The sequence below is a fragment of the Pezoporus flaviventris genome, unplaced genomic scaffold (genome assembly GCF_033815535.1).
Source record: "Pezoporus flaviventris isolate CSIRO_AGI_PZ_B2104156 unplaced genomic scaffold, CSIRO_AGI_Pfla_v1 ptg000023l, whole genome shotgun sequence".
In the NCBI taxonomy this organism is placed as follows: Eukaryota; Metazoa; Chordata; class Aves; order Psittaciformes; family Psittacidae; genus Pezoporus; species Pezoporus flaviventris.
Genome location: NW_026892571.1, coordinates 4,328,511 through 4,354,079, shown reverse-complemented (window position 1 = coordinate 4,354,079; position 25,569 = coordinate 4,328,511). Strand labels below are relative to the sequence as shown.

The following is a 25,569-nucleotide window of genomic DNA, read 5'->3' as shown; positions in this document are numbered from 1 at the left end:
ACTGGCCCAGGAAGTGAATGTATTAAGTACTGGTCCCATCTTGGATGTTCCCACTACCATCCAAGGAAGCCTGACTCATAGGATTCACAGTTCAAGCTATGCACAGCTCCTCTACCCACAGTGTGGTTAAAGCAAAACCTCCTGTCCTTGCTCAGCCTGAGAGGAGCAGCATCCATCCGGGCTGCTCAGGAAACTGCAAGAAATGAAGGTAGTACAGAAGGGCTTCACATAGATCTTAAATATTCACATTACTCTTACAAGTTCTTAGGTGATGTCCAGCCAACACTGTCCATGTTCTGCCTGGCAAAGCAGCTAAATCCAACCCCAGCAGCACACTGTGGACATAAATGTGCCTAATGATGCTCTCCATTTCTGAAACCCATGACCTAAATCCATCAGACCGTGCAGGTAAAATGAACACGCAGCACTAACAACCGGTCAGCAAAGGGAAGACAAATGCCTGTGTGGTGGCATAAGCCGCTCTCTTCATTCAGTGCCATGAATACCACAGTCTTCTGGCTCAGACAGCTTTCAGGGCTTTGGCATCCAAGCTTATGTGCTCACACAGACTCTGTTAAGAACTGATGCAGTTTTAACCATTTATGAAACAAAGGGGTCTTCCCCATACCAGTATGTTTCTTCCACCTCCTCAACTTCTTGTGCCACGTGAGCCCAAGCACTGCCAGTGTTCCCCAGCTACCCCATTCCCTCTGCAAACTCCCCCATGTCTCCTTCCCAAGCCTTGCAGCTGCTCAGTATTTAGCAGTATGCACCAAACTGCTCTCCCTCTTCTGCACACAGAGCTTCCAAAGGACCCCTCTCCTCTCCCTGCTATCCCACACCACTACAGAACAGCTCAGCTTCTTCCACAAAAAACCATTACCCACATTCACATCATTTCCCCTCTCCTTCCCACAACCTCCAGAGAAACTTCAGAGCAAAACACTGCTGTAAACAGATCACCACAGCTACAGCACCAGGACAAGGCCCATTGCTCATAGCAAACATTAAGGCTGCAAAGGTCCAGTGAGCTCACACAAACTGCTACCACTTTGAAGGAACCACGGCAGCACCGGAACCCATCCACTCTTGTGCCAAGGCAGCCTCAATGCAATAAACACTGGAAAGTAGTTTCACTGGGCTCAACCATAAATGGCTTCTTGGGAATCATTACTTGGTGTGCCATCCAGAGCAAGGGTTCCTGGAAAAGGCAGGTAACACTCGAGTTCTGATGGCTGCATCTGCTCAAGGGCAGGAGCTGTTCCAGTGGGGCTGGAACCCAGCACAACAGTACTCACCTCAGGTAGTGACACCCCATGCCTGTGCCACCTACAGCCTCATCACGGTGTGCAGAGCCACTGCAGCCCCTCAGGGAAGGTGCACAGTGGGCTCTGGCCAGGTTTTAGCACATTACACCTACTAAGAGGTAACACAACGATTATTGTGTCCACACACCCTAAGCCTGCAGGGTAACAGCACCCCTGCTATAACATCTACCAACCCCTCCTTGGGAATTCTTCTGACATTTCCAGCACTGTAGAGATTTGAAACTGAAGTAAAGGAACCAGACAATGGAAATTCCACCAGCATCCACCAAAGTTTGGATGGGATGCTTCAGATCACCCAGTAATAGGAAAGGAGCAGCTATGAGAGGTTGCAGTGTTACCAAAAGCCTCTTAATATTTGGAGAATGGAGGAGCATGACTGCTGATTTTAGCATCCACTTCTGCTTTTACGTCATTGAGAATCTCAGCTTCTAAGTTTTCAGACCAATAATTCAGGTGTTTTTTTTGTTGCACTGGATGCAGGAAAAAGCCTGATGAGATGAATACAGAAGATCCTAACAGCTCAACTGAAAGAAAACTGGTTTTGTCATCTCATTGCTTTAAGACATTTGCAATCCTGCAGGCTCAGATTCAAGATTCTTTGACATTTGAGGCTGGTTTCAGACCAGGTCCCTGTTCAAAGTATGACAGCGTCCAAGGCTGCTTGGCTCCATCTTCCACTGAAGTCATTTATTCAGATGACCTAAAGTAAAACAGACTCACAGAGGAGCAAAAGCCTGGGAAGAATTCACTTCACAAAAGGACCAATCCCACCCTATATGAAGAACCAGACTGCAGTTACAATGAGATCTGAGCAAGATCCAGCAACAGCCATGTCAAGTTTTGCTTCCACGTGAGATGCCAAGTCAGAACAGTTTACAGCTGAACATGTCACAGAGACTCGCACAAAATGCACGTTATTAAACCCGAAACCCCACTAATTCTGGTCATGTTTTTGTTGCAAATTCAGCATTCAGTCACAGAAAATGTTAGGTTTTACAAGCCCCTTTCAAGCAGCCCAAATACTGCGTAACTCCGGGAAAAATCCTGGATAAGCATCAAAACCCTGGGAAACGCAGAGTTCTGCCCCAAATCCAGGCTGCAGTTAGGCGTGGGTTTCAATATACAAGCTGAAGAGGGCAAACACCTCATTTGCTACATCAGTTTCAAGCTGCAAACCTCTGAGTGCCCCTTGTGTTTGCCCCTCACCTCCCAGCATCTCCGCAGCGCATTTGGCTGTCAGGACAGACCCCAGCAGGAACTGGGACAGGACTGGGGTAAGCAGCAGGCCTGAGGCTTGGAGCTCATCCCTGAGTCTCCTTGTCTCAGGCTAACACAGACCATTGACCTTACAGCAAGGCACTGTTTTCCCTCCACCGGTGTTTCAAAGGTAGCTTCTCAAGGAAGCTCAACCTCAGCCTTGAGCGAAGGTCAACTGATGAAAAAGCTGGTCCAGGTGCACGGATAAGGCTTTGGGGAACCAACCTTGTGTCTCCTACTCAGGTAAATCTCCTTGTCTTACAAAGCATGGCTCCCACTGAACCACCTGGAGCTCCTGTGACATAACAACCTTCTGTAGAGCCAGAGGCATCCTATGCATTGGCCATAGTGAGTGCCTTCACTTTTTGATGCTGTCAGAGGTTTTTTAGCCAACTTTCCCGACTAAACACACACATGCTTCAAGAAAACCCCTATTTTAAAGCTGTAATGTAAACAACCCCAAATTATTACTATCCCCTAAAGGGTCCTGCTGGCAGGCATCAGTGATAAAGCTCTGCCAGAGCAGTCTGGCATCTAGCAACAATTTGTTTGTTGTCCTGCAAAAATACAGAGAGCCTTGCCATATGGTATTAGCAACTTTCTGGTAACATTCAGAAATATATTGGCTTGGAAAACAATTATCACAGCAGACAAAAATCTTACATCTGAGGGGCAGGTCTCTGCTGTAAGCGGTGTCAGCACGGTGCTGGTGCTGGTGCTGGGCGGAGGCAGCGCTGGTCAGCAGAGCCATGCCACTGCAGCCCTTGGCACAGCCACGCTTTGGCTGGCACAGCTTTGCTTCATAGGCTGGACTGTGCTTGAGGGCACAAGCTCAGCACTGCTTGTCTGTGCTTTGTGCTACATCAGCAAAGCTGTCCCCAGAAAGCACCCCACATACCTGGCATCGATCTGAAGCAGTGTGCAGCCACCCTGACTGGCCGGGGGGGTTCCTACCTTTCACCAAACAGCTTTTCCCCACTGTTCACATTAAGCATGGAGAATGGAGGAATAAACCCAAACTCATTAAATTGCTTTTTCCAAAAATAATGCACCTATATGAGCTTTTTCAAGAATAACATGTATATAATGATTTTCTGAATGTGTATATGCCAGGTCACTGAGGATTTATGAAAGAAACCCAGATAGATGATGAAAGCCAGCATGTGGATTTGGTGGGAAATCACCCATTTTATAGTATTGTGCACTCTCAGGACTGAATTCATAGAAAGAGCTGAACTGAGGTAATGAACTGGGACTTCTTGGGATACGACTTTACTGCTCTCACCTTCTGTAGAGCTGGCAGGGATGATACCTGTCATAGACCCCATCCTGTCTATCACTTTTCTAACTCTGCCCCTATTTCTGCAATCTCCTTAGCCACATCCTATCTCAGGAGGATTCACCCCATTTACAGTGGTGTGGGAGCTTCCTACAGGCTCACAGCATCAAGATTACAGCCATAATACATGGAGCAGCATCACATAGGGGCACAGCACACAACTGACAGCCACCATGCTCTACCAACCCCACCTGCATGCTGAGTCCCATCCCACCCTGAGACAACGGCTCCAGCACCCGCCACCTGCATCTCCTTCCTTAGAAGACTTCTGCACTAACAGAACTATTCTCAAAATGAAACCAACAGGGAACAATATTGCTGCTGAATCTGGAAAAGACTTAATCTACTTAATGCCATGGAAGAACATTAGTGGGATTACTCAGAGCATCTTTGGAAGAAACTTCTGGATCAAAGATGTGCTTAGTTTTTTCCCCATTCTTCTCTAATCTCCTGGATTCCTTCCAGTCATTACTGGCATTCCCTACTTCTATACCTTGCTCTCAAACCCGATGTCTCCCTTGCCACAGTCTGCAATAAGCACCCTTTCCTCCCACTTTGTAGCTCTGGAGGAAGCCAAGGTCCATTCTCCTCTGCCCCTTGGCCAGTCCAGAAAACCAGGCCTACTCTCTCCCTTTATAGTCTCCTAGTGTCAACCAGACTGTGTGATCCCACGGGTGGCTGGTACAGAACCATCAGAATTCCCTGGTGACAGTGCCTGGGATTAGATGCTCTGACCACCATGTCTCAGCCACCAGCCCCAGCACTGGGAAAGGGAGGAGCTTTGATCACCCTGTAATGGAGCCAACAGATCCATTTAAGCCTCAGAGATATCTCTGACCACTTGCAAATGCTCTCCTGACCAGGGGGCTGGGACAGGGTAGGGAAGGGAAATCTCTACAGCATCCCTGTTCTTGAGTTCTTGAGTTCCAGGTGGCCAGGCATGCTGTGCCTTGTCACAAGTGGACAAGTCACATTGGTCCTCTCTGTGGAAGAGGAGCTGAACCTCTCAGTTCCCTTCTCCCCCATGGCTGTAAGGAGCCTGAGATAAATACACAGGAATAATAATTGTAAAGGTTTTCTAGTAAAGCACCTAACATTTCTGTTCTGAGTTTTCATATTTTAATCTCTCTCCTTGTAATATAACTCCACCATAAAGCCTGGAGAAGAGAAGTCTCTGGGGAGACCTTAGATCAGCCTTTCAGCACCAAAAGGGGGCTTCCAAGAAAGATGGAAGTAAACCTTTTAGCAGAGCCCACTGTGATAGGACAAAGGGGGATGGTTTCAAACTGAAAGAGATTTAGACTAGACATAAGAAAGAAATTTTTTACAATGAGGGTGGTGAAACACTGGTACAGGTTGCCCAGAACAGTCGTAGATGCCCCATCCCTGGAAACACTCAAGCCCAACTTGAAAGGGGCTTTGAGCAACCTGATCTAGTGGAAGGTGTCCCTGCCCACTGCAGAGGGGTTGAACTACATCATATTTAAAGGTCTCTTCCAACCCAAACTATTCTATGACGCTATGATAAAGTTCAGTGGTCCACAAAAAACTTCAGCAAAATCATAAAACTTAGGACCTGCGATTTCTACATAGAGGCACCAGAAACCCACAGGCAAAATATATATATATATATATGGTCAAAAGGAAAAAAAAACATGAAATGAAACGTTTCTTGGGCCTTCTTCAACATAACACCAAGGATCAATGGAAAAACACAATCACATTTGTTTTCTCCTGGTGCTGGTCATGTTTAACAGAAAAGTCACTCCCTGTACACTTGCCCTGTCTCCAGTTTTCATAAGCAGCACATAGAGCATCAGTGACCTCGCAGTTGCATGCTATGACAATAAATAAAGTTAGAAACGTTATTTGGGTTAGAAACCCACAACAACTCCTTTGGTCCCCATTGGTCACAAACACACATGCAGTAGCAACTAAGCAAGGGAGAAAACACCAGGTTTGGGGCTCCTGAGAAAGCTCCATCAGATGGCTCCCGCTCAGAAATGCTGTCATGGGTGCAATTTCTGATGAATGAATGAAAAGACACAAGGCTGCTCTTCTCAGCCTGTAGGTTAGTCTGTTTGCCTGCAGCACAACCGGCTCTGAAGTGGGGAGCAAGCCCCATCTCTGCAGCTCTTGTATTCATCACCCACTCCAGCTGAGAACAACAACCTGCTCCGGCCTGCAGTACCCTTTGTAGGTGATTATGGGAAACAAAAAGGACTAAATTCAAAGCAGGTTTTCAAGTGGGGGGGGGTGTCCAAAACTGCTGACTGAGGAGGAGGACAAAGCCAGATGGCATATGCTGGTATTGTTAGGGATTGTGCAGTGTAAGGCAATAGGAAATGAGCAGAGAAAAAGACCCGGGTTGGTCCCATGGCTCCTCTCTTGCCAAATGAACATACCAGGGTGACCATGAAACAATCAGTTTATGGGTCTCATTCCCCTCCACCCCGAGACTGAACTTAAATATTTGTATAAGCCCAGGCATAACTTTTATCTAACGTTTTCCTTGGGGTTTACTGGATGTTTCGAGCATTCGAGCTAAAAAGCATTCCCTCAGACTCTTGCCACAAAAAGAGCTGAAACCATGATACTAATTAAAACCACACTCCTTGGTATCAAGAAGCCATGCTATTATTTTCTCCTTTTGCTCATGAGAAGCTGTTAATACGGGCAACGCGTCTGGAACATTTTCCTTTCAAACGCCATGCTCTGTACCCCCTCCTGCTCAGGTCGGCTGGTTTGCGAACTTGTCAGCAGTCTGGGGTGGGAAGGCTCGTACTGACATGCACAGGTTTAGTTCTGTTTTTAACAACAACCCATTTGCCAGCTTAACCTTATGAAAAGCACATCAAGGAGACAAACCACAGCACCTCGACGCTGCACGAAAGGTGACAAGCTAAAGAACTCTCCTGCCTTGGTGCCCAGTGGGCCCAATCAAGGGATGAATCTTGCCAAAATATACCATACGTTTTGGAAAACAGGCTCTGACTTTGCCAAGATGCTCCTGGACACTCGGATTAGACCAGAAAAGGATGTGGGTTGCACGGCGCACCACTGCTGATCCATCCTGGGCTAAGGTCAATTGAAGAAAAAGGTAAGATTTCATTCTCATTTTACCATGCCTAGTTTGAATGCTTCTAAGGTCTCCATTACTGTGGTATCAGCACCTCATAAACGTTAACAAAATTGTCCTTACAATGTTTCAGGGCAAAACTCTATTATCACATTTAAAGGGTGGAAAATTAGAGCACAAAAATAAATCAAAATCAAAAGGCAAGGTTTGTGTTCAGTGCAATCTTTAAAAGCACCCACGTGTGTCCTGAGAGGGCTAAATCCAGTTAAAAACGAAGTTTCCCTGTCCAAGATCAAACAACAGTGTCTCATCCAGAGCCTAATTGCACCACAGAAGAGCAGGAAGCAGAGAGAACCGACTGCTTCAGTCCAGCCCTCCCGCAGCATCAATTCCCAAGTCCCTACCAATCTGAAGCAGCATCCTGGATGCTGCCTACTTTGCCAAGCAGCTCTGCAGCAGGCAGGAGCTGGCTGCCTCAGCCGGTGGCTGCTGCGAGAGATCCGGGCTTAGGAGCATCCACACCACGCACAGGGACAGGAGGGGAAGGCACTTGTCCCGCAGGTGTCACTCTCAGGACCACAGAAGTAAATACTGCTTCATCAGAGCAACCTGGTTTCTGGTTTCTGTTAGGGAGCGCGGCTTTCACTGCATTGACTCAAAACAAAACTCAGCTTCCCCTTTTAACAGCCACAGAGATGCCAGATTTTAATTCCTGGGGTGTAAAGTGCAGGCAGTGGAGGAGAGGGGCCTTTGAGATCTTCTATTTTACATGTACTTTCTGGTGATAGTTTAGCTTTGAGCAAGCTCCTGCCTGGTTAGCAAGCTCCTAGGTTCGCCAATACAGAAGAGCTGCCTAAGTTACAAAACCAAGTTAATAGACAAAAAAGTATGACTTCAGCAAAGGAGTTAAGCTAGATGGGTGAATAGCTGTAATTTGTTGCATGCTTCCACGGTGCAGGGATCCAAAGTAATAAAATGTTCCTGTAATGCTAGAACCGTGAGGCCCAGCCCCAGTGTGATGTTTGGATTCCAGTAAGAGCCCTGCCACAGCATCCATTGGCTCACCACTGGAAGGAGCCTTATGTGCCTACCTCCCTGGTGCTGACCTCCCTGCACAGCCCTCTGCTTGTCCTTTTCTTTTGAATTCCCCTCCAAAGAAGGTTCAAGTAATGAAGTTACCGCGGAGGCAGCCACAACAGTGGGATGCCAAGATGACAACTCACGTCAACACAATGGGAAAGCACAAACCCATCCATATCCAAAGGGGAATCCCAGGGCTGGCTGCAGAGCAAAATATTATAGGGGGGGGGGGCTACAGAAGAGCATGGGCTGCCTCTCAAACCCCACATCCCCTCCGTCCTGCTTCTCATTTGAGGCTGACAGGCAAAGCTCGGACACATCATTACAGCCTTGAGGAGGCTGCTAAAGGTAACACTCATGTTACAAATGAATTAATAGGAAACACTTACCTTCCCCACTAGCTTGCCTTTCCTGTTCATGCAAAGGTAGAAGTCTGTCTCCTTCCCTTTGATCCGGACTTGACTGCCAAAAGTGTCTGTTTCCACTAGAAGCTGGGCTTGTAAAGGAAGAAGAGAAAGAAAAGCATTTACCAATGTGGTCCAATTAAGTCAGAGCATGCAAAGCCCATCAGCACATTGTCCCATTACCTCCACTTGAACCACACCACACTGGGATGCTCTGCAAGTGACCAACCCAAGGAACCACCCAGGGCTGAGCCCCAGGCTCGGGCAGAGGTGCAGACACAGCATATCTTCACTGACCCCTGTATGGATGCTCTGGGTTAAATGCCTGTTTAGCACAGAGTGTGCACATACACGTGTGCTCCATCTATCTACACCAACCCCACTTCCCCATCAGCAACACAAAGCTCAATGCTAGCGTTCTCCTTCATACTACAGGAGGGTTTTCAGAGGGTAAGAACATGGATTTTATCCTCATGAAGAAAAGAGGTTAGCATGACAAGAATAAAAACCCTTTCCCCACAGCCAGCAGCCCTCAAACACTGCACAGAAGTGGTCCAGCCACACACTCGTGGCACAAAACATCACAGTGATCTCCTGAAGGTCACCACTACAGCTAGCAGGGGAGAAATTCAGTGCTGCTTGTTCTGTCTGATGAACCCCTGCCCTGCAGACATCCTCTGTGTGTCTAGCCACGTTCCCCAGAGGTCACCAACTGCCTTCTGGCAGTCCAGGTCCATGACTCCTTCTCTAGCTAAGAGAAATATGGACAACCTCATAGTGCCTCACATGGTTATTGAGGCCAGAGCTGGTTTGCAGCACTGCCAGGAGCCGTGGTAGAGGACAGATCTCTGCTGCATCTTCATAAACCACCTGCCCTGACACAACTGTATTTGCAGAGGTGCCAAGCTGCCACCCAGATGTGTATGCACCATGCCATCATCATCTCAAAAATCTGGACACGGCCAAATTCAGTGTTTTATTCCACCTCTGATCTAAACACACATTCCAGTCATGCTCAAGGTTCGGATTCCAGGAATTTCCCTGGAGAGGAAGGAATAGGCAGACTGGACATTTTGGTTCAGATCCACCTCCGATATGGAGGGGGAGAAAGGAGACATGGTCGAAACACAATGCAAGAATGTGTAAGTGTCAGCAAGCACAAATCCACGGTCCTGCTCTGGAAATACTCACGCTTGTAAGACCTGAGCTGTACCGTAGAAACAGAGCCTTTGCCAAACTCTGGAGAATGTTTGATCTGTGCTGCAAAAAGTCACATTCTTTTTGGCATTCATATTTCAAACTTCAAAACTCTCTAAGAGCAAATACGTTCACTGTAAGGATTTACCATGGGGATAGAAATAGGAGTTTGTTTCATTTAAACACATTAATATTTTTCCCACTTGTAAAGTCAGCTTCTGGCTTCTGCAGCAGTGCAAATATCACAAACCTTTAACTCACAAGGGCCCTAAACAGAGTTTTCCCTTTGCAGCTCAGTCATATAGGCAAGGTCAGGGTTTTCCAGTTACTAGCTACTTACATTTACTTAGATGTATTTGTTAAACCCGTAATCGAGGGGGATATATTTAAAGCTTGTTTCTGACAGCAGATGGGATAACGCCTTTATTACAGTAGAACATTACTTGCAATCAAGCATAAATATGGAAATTTATCGAAGTCTTTCAGAATTGTACCATGGTTTTGGGGTGTCTGTGACAGAAAGCAGCTTGCAGGTGACAACTGGGTGCTGCAGGCTTTTCTCTCCACACCTGCCAAGGGGGAACTGAACCAGCAACCACTTAAGTGTGGAAGAGCCATCTGAACCAGAAATATATTTTAAGGATATCAAGATAAGCCAAGCCAGGATGGGGAAGGATGGCACAAGGCCAAAGACAGGTCTTCAAGGGGAGACTGACCAATATTGGTATATAACTTGGTGAATGCTGACTGCTCCAAGAAGTCCTGTGAGGCTGCTCAGATGCAACACAGCATTAATAGGCAAGGGAATAGGCAAAGGTACAGAATCCTAGATTGATTTGGGTTGGAAGGGACCTCAAAGCTCATCCAGCTCCAAACCCCTGTCATAGGCAGGGACACCTTCCACTAGAGCAGCTTGCTCCAAGCCCTCTCCAGCCTGCCCTTGACAATCTTTAAAGAGGTGACTGTGAAAGGTCTTCCCCACATGCAAGCAAAGGGCTAATGGTCAGCCTCAGAGGGAAGAGCAGCAGCCTGCACACAGGGGAAGAGGTCCCAGAGGTTGGCCCAGGAACCATGGCCACCACCCACAGCACCAAGGAGTCACCCACAGATCTACAGGGTTGAATCCAGCCAGGCAGCAAATGGACCCCGAGCCCCCCACCAAAGGGGTCTGGTGAGGGCTCCACAGCTTGCACAAGCAAGAAGAGGACACAGCAAGTTCCCCAGCAGGCTGCAAGGCATTCCTTGTCCATTCCAGTCTCAGTGCTGTGACTAAAGCTGCCAAGCATAATGCTGCACATTAGATACGGGTTGTGGCCAGCCCAAGCAGGAGCTAACATTGATCAAACGCTCCAAAGTGAGAGCCTTGAGCTGTGATGGACAGTCGGTACCCTGCATCTCTCCAAGGCAGGTCCCCATGGCAGCCTGCGCTCAGACGGACAAACCCTCTCCCTCTGCAGCCAGTGTGAGTAATATCCAAGCTGATTTTAATTTGAAAAATATCACCTTAAAAAGATGCCGGTTCCCTGCTGTGAAAATTAAAACCATCTGGATGGAGTGATTTCAAATAATTAATCTAGGTCTCCTTTGGCACCGCTACTAATTAAAATATGATACCTTCCTCCCCCTTGTTTTTAAATAAAGAATTTAAATAAAGTTTAAAGAGCTAATAAAAATAATGTCATAATTTAAAACTAAATGGAAGTCACCTTTCCTGCGAGCTGCAGAGGTTACACCAGCGCTGAGATCCCTCCTGCGCTAATGAACAGCACGGACCAAGCAGGAGCGAATGGGTCAGCATCCAGGGTGACATCCACCCCAGTAAACACATTCCCCAGTACCCTGAGGGGGGCTTGCGAGCCCCAGGAGTCATCCTGCACCCAACGCCTAGAGTGGGAAGCAGAGGAAGGAGGTTCAGCTGACACTGTCTGCTCCCCGCTGTGACCCTGGTTGCCAAAATACAGGCCAAGGGCACCCGTAGGGACCCGCTTCTGAAAACTCTGAGTCTAAAGATGCTGGGAATGTGTTCTTATTTCTAGGGATCCTTGACCTTCTTTCCTACAAGATAGATCAGTGTGGCTTTAGGGTGAGGTTCAGAACCCAGGTGGCTTCCAGCCTAAGTCATCTCTTACAGTTGATTTCTCCTTTTTACAACAGGCATCTCCCTAAATGCCCTCAGGAGCCAGACCTCGGGCAGCACATCTAGTCAGGTGAACCCCAGCCCTGAACACTGCCGCAGGAGGTCCTGGGGAATGGAAGCTGGCCCAGCAGAAGGGGCCGCTGAGGTCTCCCACCGCACTCACACATGGTAAGGGAAAAGCTCAGTCACCACCAACAGGAGTTAAGTTCACATAAACTTGGCTTGATGTCTGGTCTCTATGATAGTCTACAGCCACAACTAAAGCATTAGGGAAAATCAAAGGGAATTTCCATTGAGACTCAGGTAAAATAGGTCCCACCAAGCCAGGCCAGTGTCCCCACAGCAGTCTGCTGCTCCAGACCCCTGACTCCCAGCTCCATTAGTCCCTGGATACATCAGAGAGATTACAATCTTTATTTTCAACAGCCCTGCACTCCAGCCTTCAGATCAGGTATTATTGTTTAAATTCTTTGACAGCTAGATATTCTGATATATTTTCCAAAGGGGGAAAGAAAGAGCAAAAGAGAAAAGATGTCTTTAGAGGGTGAGATCTTCTGCTACATGCTTTTGCCTTATTGGCCCATTTAACCTAAACCTTCCTGAAAACTCCCACTGGAAGAGACTGGAATTCCTCACAAGTCTAGGTGAAAAGGATTACATATATATGCTGAAAAGCTATCTTCCAGCTAAGAAAACATGAAGTCAGGGAGATATGTGAAGGTGGCAGAAAATATGCCAAATTATCTTTCAAATATATCCTGGGAGTGGGAGGACGGGAGCCAGAAAAGCACGGGCAAAGAAAAGAGAAAGAGGGCACCTAAGAAGAGCAAGGTTTACATGTACCTATCACAAAATCCTTAGCACCAGCCAGTTTCAGATAAATAAAGAGATAAAGGGGAAAACAAGGAAGGTGCAGAAGGACTGGATACTTTCAGTCTATTCACCATTCATTTTTTTACAAAATAAACATGTTTTACAGAAATAAAGTGCCTCCGCTTACGCTGCCCACTGGCATCTTGCAGCAGGTCAGAGATCACAGATTTCCTGGGTCAAGGGTGCTTAGAGAAGACCAAGATTTTGTTGCCTTTGATGTAATTATGAAGTTGTGGAAGCCACTCTCAGCCCTTAAAACCATTTCCAATTAATGAAGAAAGAGGATGTACAGATACCCCAAGGCTGGGACCTGTGATGGAGGAAGGCTTTCCAGTTTAGTGACTGTGGTGCTATGAACCCAGACAAGCACATTTCCATAGCTCACAGCATACACTGTATCTGATGGGAGAGTAAAGTTTACTCTCTGCTAAGACTGAACCCCAGCATGGCCAAGGGTTCTTAAAATAGTTGAAACCTGTTCAAACACAGCCTACCCCCTACCAAAACCATGTGAGTCCCTTACGTGACCACAACATAGGAGAGAATGACCCTGTCTCCACTTCCCATTCCTGACGTAATGACGAGGCAATAACTTCAAAATTAGGTAAAGTCTGGAGGGTCTCATAAAGCCCACAGGCTATGAACGAGTGAGGGAATGTAGGCTGCATCCTCCAGTTCTGGTTGCATACTTGTATATTCCTCCAAACTGTACCATTTTAGACAGTTACAACTCATACAACCCGATTGCCTTCTCAATTATTCAGGTGCCAATCAGGAGTAACCACCAAAATCAATAAGGCTGGTGCTCAGGAGGGCAGAGCTCTGACCCACATACCACTGCAATTAGCTCATCCAGTCTGTCTTCAGCGAGCATAGGATATGTATGTCAAATTATTAAAAGGGATGGTTGAGGGGAGGAGGACTGAGAGCAGCTCCAAGATCCAGGCTCCAGATATTTACTTTTTTAAGGCACCACTTTGCACAAGCAAGGGAACAACCAGGTGTTGGAGCAGGGGGACAGCACCGGGAGCAGCACACCCAGTCGTACCCCAGAGTGCTGTTTCCCTAAATGAGATTTTCCATTAAACATCATATCTTTTGCTCAGTCAGCTGATGCAGTGAGGGAAAAGGCATCATTTAGAGTGCATGAGTCCCTCAGAGCATCAACACTTCAATATACACCAAGTGGCAAGTCTCACTGTACTTCTTGCCAGATTTTGGGTTGGGAAGGGGAACAGGACCAAGGGCTCTGTGTGAACAAAGGAATGACTGCAAAGACAACCTGCCACCCATGTAACAGTCTTAGTAGCTCTCAGGAACCAGACAGGTTAAATATTTGCATGGGAGACATCAGAAGAAAATCTATAATGCAGCAAAGACCTCAAAGGCACTCACACTGCAGCAACCTGATCCTGCAAATACTTTCACACAAAGGACTTCACACACATCGGAAGTCTGGAGTGCTGATAAAGACCCCTTCTTTGCTTCAGCTTCCCGCCCCTGCCACCAGCTGCATGGTTGGACATGCTGGGAACACAGCTTTGGACACAGTCCTAAGCTCCCCTCCTCCCCAGCCCTGTGCAGGGCTATCTTCTTGTCCTGACTACCTGCAATCGCTCCATGGAGCACATCCATCGACGTGATGGAGACAAGTGCAGGATCACAGCACTTTCAACAGAGAAACAAGGGCTACTGTTCCCCTCTGAGGAGCACCCCTCTCTGGGTTTCACCTCTGCACTACCGATAAGAGCTTCAGTCTCTGGGAGATGCTTTCAGGCTCTCCCATCTGCAAACCACCATCCTGTCCCATTGCCAGGATGCTGAGCTATCCCCTCAGTGCTCACTGGGCACGTCTGCACGACACGAGGCCAAGACATGCAGAAATCTCCACACTGGTGCCAACCACACCAGCCTGAGCACCCAGCCCAGGACAGATGTGCAGGCATGACACGCTGCCGCAGCAGTTAACCCCGTAGGGTGCACAGGCCAGGATATTAGAGTAATAAAATACCACGTGCACTCTAGTGAAGCCTCTGCTATTTAAACGTGTCACACCATTACACCCTGAGGAGAAGGACTTCAGGTGCTGGTTGATGAAGAGCTCCCCATGACCCAGCTTCAGTGTGTGCTTGAGCCCAGAACCCCTCCACGTGCTGGGCTGCACCCCCAGAGCGTGAGCAGCAGTCGAGGGAGGGGATTCTCCCCCTGTACTGTGTTCTGGGGAGACCTCCCCTGCAGTCCTGATCCAGCTCAGGGGCAGCAGCACAAGAGGGATGTGGGGCTGTTGGAGAGTCCAGAGGAGGCCATGGAGATGCTGCGAGGGCTGGAGCAGCTCTGCTCTGGAGCCAGGCTGAGAGAGCTGGGCTGGGTCAGCCTGGACAAGAGAAGGCTCCTGAAGGGGAGACCTCAGAGCAGCTCCAGTGCCTAAAGGGGCTGCAGGAAGCCTGGAGAGGACTGCCAGGTTCCTAAAGGATGACAAAGCTTCCAGACACAGTCCCTATAAACTAACTCTACTCACCACATCCTGGGAGAAGCTCATATGAAAATTTGCTAATTTGAGGTCTTTTATCAGTCCATGCATATAAAAATTGCTTGACAGTTTAGCTGACCTAAGACCAGAATAAATACCAAGGCAGGCCCTAGAGATTTTGCCCAACCTAAAAACAAGCTTAATAAATCCCTGCATCTGTGATTCTATGAAAAATAAAACATCTGAGGACAAAGTGGACGTTATCAGTACCATATTACCAGCCCAAGCCTGCACTACCCAGTGGCCAGTCATCATTTACCCACGTGAAAAATGAGTGTAAAATACTGTCATTCTGACACGGAGCCATTCGCACCCATTTGTAGATGTAAGAAAACAGGATTAAGCAGTGGGGAATCAGACTTGGCCTCTTGCAGATGTTTTATACATAATTCACCATGAGAGACACGAAAAATATTTTGGCAGTTGCTTCCATGATGGTGAATAAGCTTATTTAGACAAGATTCAGTAAAATTGGAGGCGATAGGTTGTGTGCTTTAAAAACCCCTGGGCGGGGAGCAGAAGTGAACAACTTCTGCCCTGAACTTTGCCACCTGCAAACTCTCAATGACTAAGTAGGCCTGGAAAGAGAGACGTTTAAAATGTTAGCACAGAAATTCCTCTATCTCACCAGGGTGTCTTGCAGCCTCCAAACACAGCTCAAGTGGACAGCATTTCTACAGAGGCAGGAAAACTGCTTGACAAGCTGCCAGGCTCTGAGTCTGGAATTAGTGAAGGATGAGCCTCAGAAAAAGTTCAGAAGCTCTGTTATGCTTGAAAAAGCACCTAAAATGAAAAATAAGGGGCCAAACCCTCATGTCTTTGATCATTCTCATTTGAATAAACTGCTACTGACACAGTCAAGCCCAACAGACAAGGACTTCAGGACCTGGCCCTGAGCGCCCAGCTGAAACGCGTCCAAAGCACTGGAGTCTCTTGGGTCTGGAAATAACGTGAACCTTCCCGTGTCCCGCGGAGGGTTAGGATTACCACAAGAACAAACCCTGCTCAAGTTATTTTGACTCTCGTGTTCCCAGTCTCAGCTGAACCCAATGAAAATAGTGATGCACACAAAAATAACAATAAGCAGAGAATGACAACTATGGGAGCCCCACGTACTCTTGCTTCTCCAAAGCCACTTCATTTGAGGCCAGAAGCATGGGACAGACCACACTTCTTCTGAAGCACTCACCCACCTCTCTTGGGCAACGCAGTGGTTGGCTACTCATCCTGAGCAATGGAGTAGGTGTGATGTTACCACCACCATATCCTCTTATCAAGGAGTCCCAAACACATAAATCCCTCCTGTATGCCAACACCATGATGGTTTCATACGCTCCAAAAGTTAGTCCCATCCAGGTTCCATTGTTGTATTTGTGAGTGCTCCAAAACGGGGCTAATCAGGAGAAATGTGTGAAGCATTTGCAGTGCTACTTGAATTTAGATTATCAGCCATTCCTTATATACAAAGATGTTAAGTTCCACCAAGGTTTCTTATTCTGTGCCATTAAGAGTTGAAATTGTGGAAATTAATTTTATGGACAGGAATATAAGCGAGGGGCTCATTGGAACTTTCCCTTCTTCCAGTAACTAACATAATATGCTGACAATAAAGTTGCAGGATGCTCCAGTATTTTCAGTGGGATGCTTGTGGCTCTGGAACCCAGAGGAGCAGAGGCAGCAGCACAACCTACCAGAAAAAAGCATGCTGGCCCAAGGGGAAAATTCCTCTATATTTTAAGATTCTAAACAGGCTTTGCTCTTACAATGGATGCAACAGAATCTCAAAGATATCTGACATATTCTTAAATGAAACAGAGAAAATTGTCATTGTTAGGTAAGAGCATGACTATTTTGGGGCATGGCTTGAAAGAGATGGACAAGAACTGAGCTTGTTTGGGGACAAACATCCTCTGGAGCAAACTGCAAAGCAAATCCCTTGGGTGAAGCACCTTGTTGCAGTGCCCCTTCGAAGAGGTCTCTCCCTAGCAGACACAGCACAATTCTTCCAACTATTCTCACAGCAGCAGCAACAGAAATAACAACAAAAAGTCAGATATCCCATTAACTTTCCCTTAGCACCTTTGGTTCTATATAGTTATTTTTGGAAACACATTAATCACAGGGCTTTTCTTAAACTATTACCCCCCCATTGGTAAGATTATTTACTTGCTTTTTACTGCATTTTAATTGCATGAGAAGTTTTAAATGTTTGGGGCTTTTTTTTTCCTAGAGTCATCTGGGACAAAAAGCATCTGGCACTGGGTACTTCAATAAGACCTCTCAGAACTGTAAAATTAGTTTTATGTTTTAATAAAGGCACTTTAAAAATCTCAAATACAATCCTGCATTCAAACCATAAGTGTTTGGATTAAGAAAAGGAGATCCCATGTTAGATTTTTATATAAAAAGTAAATCAAGTACAGTGCTAAGCCAGTCCTCATCTGTGGTGTTATAACCAAGAGCAGCAAAGGAAAAAGGCAGTATCTCTAATTTTGGGGTATTATTTGGCCTTATTTGGGGGTATTCTGGGTTTAAAGAATCAGCATTAGCAATGTAAAATCTGAGCTGTATTATTGTTACTTATCCCAGTTTTAGTTTATGTAGAGACCCAGGTCACCTATAAAGCTCAGACTCAGCCCTGTTTTCAACCCATTTTTTTCAGCCCTTTTCTCTCCTCCCTGCACTGGAGCATCCTCCTCTCCTCTCCCCACACCAGAGGGGGTGGCCCTGGGGACCTGCAGAGGCAACAGTCTCTTGCGGCAGTGAGTGCCATGCTTGCAGGTGACACTGCTGCTGCTGGTGTCCAGCCTATACCTGTCCCAGTGTGAACAGATGATGTTCATCTTGGAGGGCTCTTCGGACAGCTCTGTAATCAGCGTGTCATTCACTGCAGAAACCTCCAGGCACACAGACAAAGGATAAGACCCAAGGCACAAGCAAGCCCTCTTTCCAGCACTCGCTACCCCACACCAGTGAGCACATCCCTCCTCCCGCCAGGACACCGGCACAGGGCGCCCAGAGAAGCTGTGGCTGCCCCAACCCTGGCAGTGTTCAAGGCCAGGTTGGACACAGGGACTTGGAGCATCCTTCTCTAGTGGAAGGTGTCCCTGCCTGTGGCCAAGTTACCCCACACCTGCTGCCACCACCCCAGCTGAGAGCCACTGCTGCCACTGCAGGAGCTGCCAATGCCCATGACACCCATCATCACATGAAGGAGCCTGAGGACACACCACAGAACCCATGGGGCAAGAAACGGCCTTTGGCAAACACCACCTTATCTGCAAGAGCCCAGCACAGAGCTGCAGCCACTCGGGCACTGACCCATCACATAAGAGGCTCACTTCTTCACCCAGGCACCAAAGGAGCAAAGGAACCTGCTGACTTGAGCTAAGGAGCTTCTGTGCAAGCTCCCGGTGGGGGACGCAGATGGTTTTCCCTAAATCCTGGTGCCCACCAGGCCTGGCCCTCCACTGAGGAGGTGAAGTGAGCAGAGATCCTGCGCACAGGCAGGCTCGGGCCAGCCTCCAGCTCCCCGGTGTCCCACCGCAGGTCCACCTCCGGTGTGAAGAGTTAAAGCTCATCCCCCAGCAGGCCCGGATGAAAAGGAGACAAAAAAGCAGGATGTTGGTGAATGCCAGCAGTGGGTGGCCGGCGCTCCGCACACAACAGGCACAGCCAAGTGTGTCTGGCACCAGACAATTATTTTCGCTGGAGGTGTGTGAGGCGGCAGCGCTGAGAGCCATTCTCCCGGCGAGGCAACCAGCCATGCCGGCAACAAAGCCGCTCGCCGGGAAGCGTCCCTCTCCTTGCTCCCATCTCCTCACCGAGGGCTGGGGTTTTATTCCTTCCCGCTGGGGCATTCGCGGCTCTGACAAAAAAGCAGGTCAAACATCCCCGAATGGTGCGTTTAGCGCTTCCCCTCCGCTTCCCGCGGCTTCCCTGCCATTTTCCTCCCGGGCTCGGAACGCGGCAGTATTTATGGGGTAGCAAGCTGACCCCTCGGCTGCGGTGGGCGAGAGTGCCTGACGTTAAGTGCTGCTAATGCGTTTTGCATTTGTGCTCGGGGGCAGGAAATCTCAACTTCCAGTGCCAAGGGGTTAATTATAATTTATATAGCAAAATCTCAGGCTGGTGGGTTTTTTTTTTCCTCCAGCTAATTAAGAGGTACAATTACCTTTGAGAATCAAAGGGATATTTTGGTACCCAGCTCTTAGAAACAGATTACAGGCACTTAAAACACAAGGACACCTTTGCTTCTCTACGAGTGCTTAGTTTTTGATTTAGATCATTAACAAGAAACTGTCATATTCCTGATCCACCACCACAGCGGACTGGAGACCACCTATAGGAGCTATTGCAATAGGATAGCATACAGCTTTGCTGTTTTCCCTATGTTTCCAATTACATGTTTTACTGATACATCACCTGCCACTCAGGGCTCTGGCAAAACTTCTGCTTATTAATTAACAAAGCTTCATGATGACCTTGGGGGGGTAGCACCTAAACAAACCAGTCTATGCTCAGGCTGCAATCCTGTGACTGCTTACTCCTGAGACAAGCAGAAGGCTGATGAACCCTATAGCTGTATCACAGAATGGTTTGAGTGGGAAGGGACCTTAAAGCTCATCCATTTCTAATCCCCTGCCATGGGCAGGGACACCTTCCACAAGAGCAGGTTGCTCCAAGCCCCGTCCAGCCTGGCCTTGAACGCTGCCAGAGATGTGTCATCCCAGACGGCATGGCAGCACCTCTGCATTGCCCTATTCTGCCCAATGGCCCAGTACAAACTGGGATCACCACTCAGCACACCAGCCCTGGGAACTGGAGCCAAGGAATAATTGCCAGCACCAGAACCCAGGGTAGAGGTGAGCAGCCAGCGTGGCTGGGCAGCCAGGGAGGCAGCATCCATAGGGCCCACCTCCAGCAGCTCCAGCCATGGGGATACGTCCATCACCTCCCACAATCTCCCCCCATCGGCTCCTTGCTTTCCTGTTTGTGCAGATGTTTAACAGTTACTGGTCCCTCTCACCACTCTGAGGTGTTTGCTGAGCCATTTGCAAAGGGTTAATGTAATTGAACATTCAGATGTAGGGAGAGGGGGGTTTGGGCTAAAGAGAGCAAGAAGAGGTTCGAGGGAACCCTTAAAGTCCTGCTCCAGGGAGTCACTAGAGTTACACACACAACTCAGGCTGCAACCTCAGCTTGACTTGGCACGGGCTGTGCAAATACATCTTCCACCATTCATTGCTTTTTAGGGATGCAGTGGGCTATTACTGTCTGGGAAATTAAGCGCTTCAGTTAGAAACTGATGCTGTATAATTGTCAGCAGACCTCATACACCGCAGGCTCTCACGCATCTGTACCAGCAGCCTCCACCCTGACCCATAATGCAGCTAGAAGCAGACGTGAGGCTGGCAGTGGCAATAAGAGTGGCCCTTTCTCTGAAGAGGAAGTTACCATTAGGACCAAGAGAAGCACCTGTCCGTGTGGGTTAAAGATAAAGCTCATGCTGCCAAAGCCAAAAGGGGAGCTCAGCAATCAGTATCCAACATCAGCTCCCCTTGATGTGCCAACAACAGCAAAGTTGCTGTGTTGAATTCACCATAAAGCAGCAGAAGCGTACAAACCAATGTGGAGCATTATTATGAAATTCAGAGGAGATAACACAATCAACACCTCAGCATGGAGAGATGTCGAGTGGTACTGCTCATCTCAAAGGAGCTCTGACATGTTCATTTAGAAACCTGACAATCAATATATCCTACAGGTACTTCTATCCCTTGAAGCCACTCTTTGACAGACAACTGCTAGAGAAAGGGCACGTCACTTGTCATGAGCCATTTCAGAAGAACATCTACAAAACTATGCAAACCAGTACTGAGCAGAGCATTCCAGTACTACAGGGGTCACCAAACAGAACATTCTGTTTCATTGCAAAAGACCAAGTGCGAATCGGGAAAGCTTTCAACGTGAAGCTTGAGAATAATAAGGGTAGAAGAGGGGATGGTATCTTTTAGAGGGTTTATTAGTGCGTACACAAAGGCATTTCTCTCCTCACACCAGGTACAGCAATGGGTGCAGGCAAGAGGCTGTGAAAGGGCCTGGGCTCAGCACTGGAAAAAGCAAGACAGGGATTACAAAACTGTTGCTTGTAGTCTCAGTTTAAGCCATTAACCTGCCTGACTCCTGTGGAAACAACTTGTAAATGCTTGATCAGCAGTATGACCGAGTTATACAGAGAAGAAAAAAGGAAGGGCAGATCCAGAGAGAAATACACATCTATACCAGCACTACCTTCCCCTACAGCTTGCTATTTATTGAAGAAGCAGCAAAAGCTCCGATGCACTCCAGAATACAAACGCTGACACGGAAATTCAGAGCTCTGAACCGCTTCCAACAGGGAAAATATACTGACCGCAGTCTGTTTGGAGGTCAAACAAAATCAATAGCCTTTCTCTCCAGTCTGTCTCTAAACTAAGCTTCTTTCAAAGACATCCAGAGAAAATGGATCATCTTTTGTTGTTGTGTGTGGTTTGGGTTGGGCTTTTGTTGTTTCTCCTTTTTTAAGTGGTCAAACGTTCATACGAGTATAAGAAACTCCTTCCTCCTGCAACACACTGAAAGGACTGTTTAGAGGTCAAAACTGCCCATCAGTTTTACTACACAATAGATGAGTTATCCTCTTCTTGGGGAGGAAACCAAGCTGGAAGCCGCTTAACACTCGGTTAGAGAGGAAAAAATAAATCAATGTATTTGCTTGATCGTGGTACGTTTAAAGCTGGTTGTCAATTAGTTCAACACAGTTTGCTGTTACAAAGCACAACAATTTAGCCCCAGGAGCTGAAGTTTGCTGCGTTTCCTCAGATTCCTCCTGCTGAGAGACAGATATTGGCTGCAGACAGGTCAGGCACTGAGGAGGAGGAGGAGTGAGGCTGGCAGTCACAGCGCAGAGTGCGAGCCTGTGAAAGGGAGCATGACATGGGATTCAGCAGGACTGGGACTCCTTCCTTCCACTCAAAGTACACAGTAAGCCAGATTTGTGTCCAGAAAGGAGTTGAGATGGTAACTGGCTATTGCACCAGTACAAAGTGTGCCTCTCCTCTCCACAGCATGCACCTTTTAAGATAAACTACAGTTTATATACCCCTCTGCAGATGGTATTGTCTTTACATATGTAAGTTGGTCACGCCAAGCTGAGGGAAAGAGCAAAAGGACCAAAGTGGTAGAACAGAAAACTTTGCCTACATCTGATTTTTTAAATAATACAAATTCTTTAAATTTCAATACAGCAATCACAAGGTGAAAAAGGAGGGACAAACCACAAAAAGCCACTTCCTAAGGGTCCCTCTGAACGCATCCGGAAGGAGAACCACTGCCTTCAAAGCAATGCACCACTGATGGCTTTATCTGCCAGTTCTGTTCTGACAACCTGCGTTGAAAGATGCTCACAAAATTATGTAGGCTGGGGAGGCTCTCCAGAATTCATCCAGTTCAACCCTCTACCCCAGGCAGGACCATCAGGGCTCCTTAGCTGTGCTCCAGCTCCCCTGCAACAGGGTGCCCTTCCTAAGACAAACAATATCTTTGTCTTGCACCTAAGGGTGCACTTCACTGTCAGACATGGGGCTGGAGAGGGACAGACACATCTGCAGCTGACTTGGGCCCCAGCACCAGTGAAACAGAGAGCAGACTTCAGCAGGAGTGAGCTGCCCATGGCCATGACCATGAGCCTCTGTTGTCCCTGCAGCCGTGGTCCACAGAGCCACACTGACTCACACTGACTCAGTGGGCATCCCACTCTGCTGATGTGTGCTGCTGTTAGTACCTATACTAGTTATTAAAGCTAATGTATACCTCTTACTTCCATTCTGAGTGCAGTACACAGCACACCAGCACCAGCAGCAACGTGCATCCTGACTCACCCACCAGCCTGCACTCACAGATGCTGCAGGGTTTGTTCCACCAGCTGTGTAAAGGGCACCTGAGTGAACATATTTAGCATCTTCTTATTAGGATCTTAGCTTCTTCTTGTGCCCACACAGGCTTGATAGTTCCAGCATGAGAAAATCCTGGCAAAGCTCAGAACAGGTTACAGCAACAGTGATCGCCAAACGTTCACCTGAACTCATGGTTGCACGAACAGCCAAGGCTGATAGCTGGGAACAAAAGCACGGTTTCTTTGCAATGCTTTTACCTCCCCTCCTCCAGTCTTCCCAGGTGGAACAATTCACCCGGTAACTATAGAGCTCTTACGTTTGCTTGTTAGCACCCCCAAATTAGTAGGTGTAAAGTCAATATCCTTTTGCCTATTTGCTCCTAATGAGTCACCAGTCAGAAACTTAACTTGAAAAAAGAACGGTTACAAATGCAGATGCAGAAGCAAATGAAATAAAGGCCAGAATCACTGCTGAGCAAACGCTGCACAAAGGCAAGGGGCTGGGCACACCACGCAGCACAGGACCATTGTCACCAGCTAAAACCTAACAGCTTTGATTTGCCTCCCACTGGCTAAAATGGTTTGAAATGCAAGGTCTTAACAAAGGTGCAAGACACAGGAGGAATGGGAAGCACTGCTGGGCACTTAATCTCCTTTCAGTCTCACACAGGAGCTCCAGGAATGGCTCTGCTGAAGGCGGTGGAGTTTCATGAGTGTATGGAAGAGGATAATCAGGCCTCAGTTCTAACAGAGACCTAGCCCTGTGATCCCTCCATGCAACCAGCAGAAATGTTATTTGGGATTTATACTGAAGTTGCCTTTAGGCAAGCACCTTTGCTGCTGGAGCATGGGACATCGCTGATCCCAACAGGACAAGACCAGCTTTCAGCAGCTGTGAGGTTCACCCTCTGCATCTCCACATTGTGTGATTTGAAACTAGGAACCCAAAGCACCCATCATGCTGCTTCGGCACTCACCCCTGCAAAACGCTGCCAGAGCAGTAACAGGGGTTTTGTGGTCAGGATACCACTCAAACTCAGACCCATGGACACACCGTGAGCCTCATGACTGTCCCTGGCCAAGCACTGGGGCCATTTGAACATTATATTTTTATATTTATCTGGTGTTTACATGCAATCCTATTCTTAGCCCTTCCCTACACACTGAGGTCTTCACCATTGCCAGCAGCTGTGGGTGATGTCCCCTGCTGCTGAAGCTCCCCTTGCACATCCCACCACCCCTTTCCTCTCCTGCTTGTCCCCCCAAGAACATCAGGTATAAACCAAACCATACCAGCCCTGCCAACTAGAAGCCAGGACCCCAAGCCTACATCACCTACCAAATATCAGTGACTTGCGTCACCATCGCGCTACTTAGGCGCAACATCTGCTCCTTCTCCATCCCAGCAGCCCAGCTCTTGGATGAGGATCAGAAGCCACCAAGCAGCATCAGAGAAGGAGGACTCCTCTCCACAGCCCTACCTGGGGCTGGCTCCCTCCAGCCAGCACTGCTGCCATCCAGTCACGATGGCAGGGAAACTGCTTGTTGGAGAAGACCCATAACGCTTTGCAGCTAGAAGAAGGCAGGGTCGTGGCAGATGGCTGGATGTTTTTCTTCTTGCTTTGGGAAGAAAGGTGCCCTTTTTGGCAGTTGTGAATGCAGAGGAGGAGAAGGCCTTTTAGGCATTCATTTCAGCTCTCGGATATGAGAGCAAACTAAATCTGAGCACTACCCAGTGATTCCTTAAGCTCAACCACTCCAAGCAGCACCAGCAAAGGACAGGCATACCCCCACCGTGGCTACAGCACAAGTCAGGGACACAAAGCTCAGGGGACATTTAGAAGGCCGCAGCTCCTGTGTCACCATAAAAGCATGAATCTGCTATGGGCATTCAGAAGAAACTTAAAATCCATCAGGGACCGATGCATGCACTACTTACTGGTGGCACAGCTCATTAAAAGGGATGCTCACAGAGCGCAGCCACGGGACCATCTCCCTCCAACCCCAATAGCCCCTCTCTTCCTGACAGTAAGGAAAAATAAGGGTTTATTTTTCACTGGGCCTTCTGCCTCCCTTCACTTCCAGCTTGCCTTCCCCCTGTAGCGAGCGCTGAGACCGCAGACGCTCTACACGTGTTCTCCTCTGCATCCGACTGGCAGGCAGTCTGGAAAATGCCAGTATTGGAACGGCCTGAATTCAGCGGTTTCTGAATGCTGATCGGACACTATTTCATTCAAGCCACAGATAGTCATTTTTGGGGGGTATTTTCAGCTCCCTTTTTGGACTCTTCCACATTTCCAAGTGTCATGCACCCGCAATTTCTCCTGTTAGGGGCTTCATTATTTTCACCTTTCTGCTGAGCCTGAGGCTCAGTGTAGTTTTGAAGAGAACCAGGCTGTTCCCTCCTCT

The 25,569-nt window shown here is 47.8% G+C and overlaps 1 protein-coding gene across 1 annotated transcript in view; it reads right to left on the bottom strand.

Annotated features, from left to right (window-relative positions):
* FGF18 (fibroblast growth factor 18) overlaps window positions 1-25,569 on the bottom strand; it is a 70,829-nt gene that overhangs the window by 9,681 nt on the left and 35,579 nt on the right. Inside the window, exon 4 of the mRNA XM_061456471.1 lies at window positions 8,473-8,579. Coding sequence (XP_061312455.1) covers window positions 8,473-8,579 — 107 coding nt within the window. The remainder of the gene's footprint in view (window positions 1-8,472; window positions 8,580-25,569) is intronic.